The sequence below is a fragment of the Octopus bimaculoides genome, chromosome 28 (assembly GCF_001194135.2).
Source record: "Octopus bimaculoides isolate UCB-OBI-ISO-001 chromosome 28, ASM119413v2, whole genome shotgun sequence".
NCBI classification, from domain to species: Eukaryota; Metazoa; Mollusca; class Cephalopoda; order Octopoda; family Octopodidae; genus Octopus; species Octopus bimaculoides.
In genome coordinates, this window is record NC_069008.1 from 13,726,485 (window position 1) to 13,733,933 (window position 7,449).

General features: G+C 38.3%; 1 protein-coding gene across 1 annotated transcript; it reads right to left on the reverse strand.

Annotated features, from left to right (window-relative positions):
• Window positions 1-4,918: 4,918 nt before the first annotated feature.
• Window positions 4,919-5,504, reverse strand: LOC128251091 (zinc finger protein 98-like). Its single transcript, XM_052977467.1, has 2 exons — window positions 5,350-5,504; window positions 4,919-5,226 (listed from the first exon to the last, which is right to left on the reverse strand). The coding sequence occupies exons 1-2, from the start codon at window positions 5,502-5,504 to the stop codon at window positions 4,920-4,922; spliced, it is 462 nt and encodes a 153-aa protein (XP_052833427.1). The 3' UTR covers window position 4,919.
• Between the last annotated feature and the right edge of the window lie 1,945 nt (window positions 5,505-7,449).

Here is a 7,449-nt window from a genome sequence, read left to right on the forward strand (position 1 = left end):
CATACAAAGCAAAATCGTGAAGGCACCTGTGCCCAGCATTGCCTTTCTGGCACTTGTGCCCGCGGCATGTGTAAGGACTTTCGAGCGAGATCGTTGCCAGTGCCCTTAGACTGGCTCTTGTGCAGGTGGCACGTAAAATACACCATTTTTAGCATGGCCATTGCCAGTACCGCTTGACTGGCCTTCGTGCCGGTGGCACGTAAAAGCACCCACTACACTCTCGGAGTGGTTGGCGTTAGGAAGGGCATCCAGCTGTAGAAACTCTGCCAAATTTAGATTGGAGCCTGGTGTTGCCATCCGGTTTCACCAGTCCTCAGTCAAATCGTCCAACCCATGCTAGCATGGAAAGCGGACATTAAACGATGATGATGATGATGAATTTGGTGGTTTACATCACAGATGTAAATGACTGTGGATCTTGAACATCAATAACTGACTATGGCTGTTCTTGTTGTTCAGTGCACTTAAAAAACTGGTTGAGAGTTCCTTGAGCTGTCTTCTTTTCCTCAAGGATTACATTATAAGAAACAAAAGCTACGTGACAAGCGCCCATAATCTTGGGAAAGCATTGAGCATTTGGATCTGTATCCTCGAACATAGAAAGACCTTTGTTGATATATGCAAATGCTTGCTGCATTTTCTTAATAGTAAAGTGACGTGGCTCAGGTTCAACTTCCCCTTCTTTATGTTACTGCTTGTGAAGCTCTATCAAATCCTCATTCATGAGGAGTTGCTTGTCTTTTTCAAATAAATCTATAAAATCCTCCTCCTCCAAATCCATTTCCAGTTCTTTGCTTGTAGTCACCAACGTTTTGTTGATGGTAACATTATGAAACCTCTTAAAATCTTTCACAAATTGTGGGCATACCTTCTTCCATACACCATTCATAGCCATGTTCTCTACATCATTCCATGCCTGCTCCTATGTTCTGTACAGCCTTGTAGATATCGTATCTCTTCCATAAGTCACAAAGTGTGATGGACACATCAAGATCAGTTGCAGTTATTGCTTGTCACAGCGTACGCTTCATATAGTAGCGCTTGAAGGTAGCAATTATTCCCTTATCCATTGGCTGCAGAAGAGACGTGGAGTTCAGAGGGAGGTATACGAAAGTAATGTTAGGGTCACTACACTACTTTATGGTGTGTATCTTAACATTTGCTGTACATATTTTAATATGATTTTATATGCTTTTATTCTTATTGTACAGTAACATATGTTTTTAATGGTTTTCTAGTGATTTTACGACTCAAATATTTGTGGCGGACAGACATAAAGTCAAGTAAAATGACTTAACTCAATTTTTATTTTTCCATATATCATTTTTGAAAACTGACATATAATCAAGATCGACTTATATATATTTGGGTGTGTCTCCAGTAGGGGCGACATCATATCACACCACATCTTTAAATAGAGCATTGGGCTCATTTCAGATGACTGTGAAACTGCTGGAGACTGTGGTCAAACGATGGCTCAAGAGGGATACTGCTGGAAGGCCATATGTATGGCAGCAGGATTCAACTCTTTGCCATAGTTCCTGAAAGAGTCAGCACCAATGTCTGACCTCTTAATTCCCCCAGTTGTAATTCCATGGTTTAGAAAGATACCAACTGCTCTGTCTGCCACACCAAGGCCGAGATGGTGGCAACTGTTAAGGACATGTTTGAAGATCTTCCCAGGCAGACAAATGAGGAATGCATGCATCGAGTTCCAGTGCCATCTTTATGCCGTGGTGGAAGCTAAATAAACTATTGTCTCCCAGCCTTAAGCTAGGTGATATTTTGGATCAAAAAACATATTTTTATTTTTGGATGGAATATTGCCTTGTTTCTTATTTTCCTTTTATTGTCCCTCACAAGGTCACTTTTTCTCACCCACCTCCATCTCACCGATTTTCTCCACATTTGCTGGCTTGAGGTTCAATATCTTTGTTTTCTAGACTGGCTTGTCTCTAAGTCTGAAGTCAGTAACCCCTAACCTTTGTTGCATATTCTTCACAAAGGAAACACTATGCATTCTCAAGGATCTATCTATCCCATTTTCAAATGAGAATGTCGTCAGCCTAGCTTGTGAGTCCACCAGAATTATAGGTGACCAGTTGGCTGGTTAATTGGTTTCTTGAAATTAGCTTTGCAGATAATTGTTTTGCATCATAAAACTCAAGCAGCCAGCTTCCATTTCCATTTCTCTACCTAAAGCCATAATCTTCATGTACATCCTAGTATCCATCTGAGAGCTGCCTAACATAAGCCTTTAAACCACCAACACATCCAATGGCTTTGAGCCTTTCATGTTGTGTGAAATAAGAGATGCCTTACTTAAAAAACGTGTGAAAGGACATCCAGCTGTAAAAGAATGTCATAATAATATGTTCAATTTACTCGTGAGAGCATATAAGAACAGCAACACGAAAACAAGCATTCAGACACATACAAACACAGAAACGTTATTTATATATCTGCTAAAAGACATGGACACACGCACATTACTTTCAAATTTTATATGATGCTACATGGGTTAGACCAGGGATTTTGAAACTTTTTGACTTGCGGACCCCTTTATATTTCAGGCTTTACCTTAGGGACCCCCTTATAAACGCTTATGAAATTTATACATAAATATTTGCTTAAAATAACATATTTTTACAATTATTTATTTAACAGTATTTAACAAATAGGTTTATTGTCAATTAAAAGATTTCGATTAAAAAACATATATAAAATCAAATTACCCATAAAAAGCATTTGTTGTCCACGGACCCCCTGTGGTCCGTGGACCACAGTTTGAAAACCCCTGGGTTAGACAATAATACAATGAGGCATGGGCTTCTATTTCAGAGTAAGAGAAAGTTGTGGTGGAAGAGTACAGCAGGGTTCGCCACCATCCCCTGCCAGAGCCTCGTGGAGCTTTAGGTGTTTTCGCTCAATAAACACTCGGACTGGGAATTGAAACCGCGAGTCCGCTGCCCTAACCACTGTGCTGTGTTTGTATGTTTCTGAATGCTTGTTTTTGTGTTGCTGTTCTTCTATGCCCTCGACGTTGTAAGCAACAGAGTGCCAACAACAAAACAAAAGACATGGACACATGCACATTACATTCAAATTTTACATGATGCTACATGGGTTAGACAATAATACAATGAGGCATGGGTTTCTATTTCAGGGGCCCTTCCTGGTGCTGCCACCTCATCAAAGAGAGGTAATAAAACTGCCAGCATCCCTGTACACGACTTGAATGGCCCTCACTAGCCATTCTTTGACTCCTAGCTTCTGTAGCAACCACCTGTTGAGTGAGGTACCCTGTCAAAGTTCATGGATGCTACAGACAGTGGTTTATTTGTTGTTAAATACTTCTGCAATTACTGAACTATTAAGAAAACATCATTTTTGCTTCTTCCAGGTATGAAACCAAACTGCATCTCCTCTAGATTAATTATCTTTCAACAATTTTCATAACCTGCTCCAATAATTTGATACCTATGTAATTGCTTCTCCCTAAGGCTTCTTTCACTTCAGTATGATGCTGCTACACCAGCCTTTGGTGAGGATACCCTCCCCTGCTTGATTTAACTATATGGTGACTAGACCGTATTCTACTCTGTTAGGTATTCTAGGCATTTCAGAGATAATTCCTAATAGAAGAGAGATTTCCCCAGTCTTCAGATTGTTAATTTATCTATAATACTTTTGTCAACTAGAATGGTTGGACCCTCTGTTAGGTTCACATTAGGACGACTCAAAAATTCATGCCTCACAGTAGCCTTTCATAGTGCCATTATCCTGCTGTACACACATCTCAATATTCTATGGTACACTGCTTTGCAGCCCAGGACACCTCGTGCCTTTGGTTCTCATATCATTAAAACATTGACCAGCTTCTTATTTGTCTCCTAGCCATCTGGCGATGTTTTCTGCTGCCCCCAATTCTTCTAAGCCTGTCTCTCTTCACTGTTCACTACTACAGATTCACCCTGTAGCCCTCAGCACACTGTCACATAAGAATTTTAAATTGCCTTCTGTTTTACATCTCTATCTCCTCTTCCTAATCTTCATTAAACACTTTAATTAATATGTTTCTAAATTGGAAAATAAGGAATCAGTTTGGTGAGGGACACTAGACTATATTTCAGCCTTGCGTTCTTCCTTTGTGGTCCTTTCTGGTTTGTACTGGAGGTCATTGTTGATGTACATATTTGACAACTTTACCCCATATTCCTATGCAAGGAAAAGCCTCAACTTATGATATTGTTAATACATTTAATGAGTGAAGCATTTAAAAGTTGACAAATATACAGAAAAATGGGGAAATGATACTCAACAATGAACCATGTTTAGGGTCTCCTGGAGGAGGAGCATCAGTATAGAGGTCCCTAATTCATGGAAATGGGTGGGTTGGTCGAAACACCAAATAAAAACAAAATGGAATTTTTGGAAATAAATCATTTTAAATTATAATTTCCATTACATAAAACAGGAATATTAAAAAGTTGAAAACATACAAAACTGCACTCTTACATTTATATGAATCCATTTGTGTCCAGTTAAAGCATCACTTGCAGTGAATGATTTACCATATGTACCAAAGTGATGTAGCTTCTATTCTGAATGAATATAATTATGTCTAGTTATGTCAGAACGTTGAGAGAATGATTTACTACAGATATCACAGTGATATGGCTTCTCTCCTGTATGTGTACGTTTGTGTCTAGTTTGGTCATTAGTTTGAGGAGAACAATTTACCACAGATATCACAGTGATATGACTTTTCACCTGTATGAATACATCTGTGTCTAGTTAAGTTACTTTTTAGAGAGAATGATTTGCCACAGATATCACAGCGATATGGCTTAGGAGACATATGTGTAAGTTTGTGTCTCTTTAAGTCAGAATTTTGAGAGAATGATTTACCACAGATATCAGTTATATGGCTTCTCTCCTGTATGAATACTTCTGTGTGTAATTAAGTGACTACGTTGACTGAAAGATTTACCACAGATATCACAGTGATATGGCTTCTCTCCCGTATGAATACGTTTGTGTTTAGTTACATCACTATTGTTGGAGAAAGATTTACCACAGATATCACAGCTATATGGCTTCTCTCCCGTATGAATACGTTTGTGTTTAGTTAAGTTACTATTATAAGAGAAAGATTTACCACAGATATCACAGCGATATGGCTTCTCTCCTGTATGAGTACGTTTGTGAACAGTTAATGCACAACTTTCAGTGAATGATTTACCACAGATATCACAACGATATGGCCTCTCTCCTTTGTGAATACATTTGTGTTTAGTTAAGTCACCATTGTGAGTGAAAGATTTACCACAGATAATACAGCGATACAGTTTCTTTCCTGCATGAATACGTTTATGAATAACTAGGTCATATTTTTGAGAGAAAGATTTTGTACAGACATCACAGTCATATGACAATTTTTGCACCTCTTTTATCAGGTCGTCATGTAAAATCAATTCTTTAAGTTTGTCAATCTTTTCCATTATTCTTTTCTTCAAATCACAATGTATATTTCTTCTTGGTTTTTCTTCTTACAGTTTACTCTTATAAATGCTTCCACGTACGTAAATTTATTCAAGTTTAATCAATGCACAAACTCATCTTCTTGACATTCCAGTCACTGATGTACAGAAATTTTGCTACTAATCTCAGGTGACAGCAGATGTTTCATAGGAATTCAACCACAGATTTAGAGAAACAGTGTTGTATATCTGTTCTGTATAACAGTTTCCCTTAGTCATTGAGAATATCTTCTGTTAAGCCAATGAAAAACTAACAGTGTAAGACATAGAAGTCATATTAAAAAAAAAAAAAAAGATACAACAATGGAAAATTTATAACATTTCTACAGAGATAAACTGTGGAAATAAACATTTACCTGAACAACTGAACTCTTTAATTCATTGAAGTTTACATCACAGAATCTTGTATGAAGCTTATATACTTGTTAACTGCAACTACTCCTTCACATCGTATTTGTCACTTACGATGTCGAGGAGTCGATCCGATCAACGGAACAGCCTGTCCGGGAAATTAACGTGCAAGTGGCTGAGCACTCCACAGACACGCGTACCCTTAACGTAGTTCTCGTGACACAGTGTGACAAGGCTGACCCTTTGAATTACAGGCACAACAGAAACAGGAAGAAAGAGAGAGAGAAAGCTGTGGTGGAAGAGTACAGCAGGGTTCGCCACCATCACCTGACGGAGCCTCCTGGAGCTTTAGGTTAGGTGTTTTCGCTTAATAAACACTCACAACGCCCAATCTGGGAATCGAAACCGTGATCCTATGACCACGAGTCCGCTACGCTAACCACTGGGCCATTGCGCCTCCACGTTCACATTGTATAACAATATTTGAATTAACCTACAGAATAGCGGACAATAATAATATTTTCCCTGCTGAAATATATTTTGACATTGTTGTGTCATCCAAAGGCAGCTCTAGTTTATAAGCAGAAATATGATTGAAAACATTCCATCCAAGAATATCCTGTATTTCTAGCATTGTACATCTAGGACTGCAACATGCAATAGTATTCAATATTCATGATTGAAACTGAAGGGAAATGTGCTGTTATTTCTAGTAGGCTGTGTGACCACAGAGAAAACTATGATGAAAATCAAGTTGTTTTTACAGGACCTCAATTTGTATGACAAATGAAACGAAAATATACATGAAGAAAAGACAACAAACAAATATTAAGAAAAAATATAACAGGTGTGGAAGAGGTTAAAAAGTTTGATTGCTAACCAAGTGATTTCTGGTTCAGTCCCACCTTCAGCAAGTGTATTTTGGCAAAAATACACATAACCCTAACCCTAGAACCCGTACAAACGCACGAACGATGTCATAAATAACAGCACCGCCCATAGTTGTTGTTGACAAACAACGGCAGTAATTTTATTCACGGGAAAAGATTCCATTACACCGCACAACGTTTTGCTGACAATCCATAGTAGTAATTGTTTTCACCTCAATAGACGTCAGTGATTGGTTGAAATTACCGAAATACAAACACCCCTCCCCTCCTAAAATACCAGACGTAAAAAATATCTAAACAGAAAACTCGACATGCTAGAAACAACAACTAAACGACGAATGACGTTTTCAAAATTCTTATTTCCCCACCCCCTATTTTGTCCTTAGCCAGTGGGGTGGAGCAGGGGAAAATGAAAATTTTGAAAACGTGTTTTTAGGATTTTCAAAATCAATTTTTATGTACGCTCCAACTAGAAACAACAGCCAAACCGAAGATCCACTTTATAAATACGAATTACCGAAAAAGAAAAAATCTTTTTTAAATGTTATTTTGTTGTCGTGTGTGTGTATGTGTGTGCAAAAAATCGGCAGTCATGGTATTAGCTGTCAGAAGTGAAAGTAGAAAAATCTGACAAGGGTCGTCACTGCTGGTGAGCTATCTGTCTG

Bases quoted from the DNA above. Each gene is read 5' to 3' on its own strand.
- LOC128251091 (XM_052977467.1), bottom strand. From the start codon at position 5,504: ATGGAAAAGATTGACAAACTTAAAGAATTGATTTTACATGACGACCTG. The intron at 5,227-5,349 runs GTATCGCTGTAT...ATTCACTGAAAG, and splicing joins ATTCATGCAGGAAAGAAACT to TTGTGCATTAACTGTTCACA.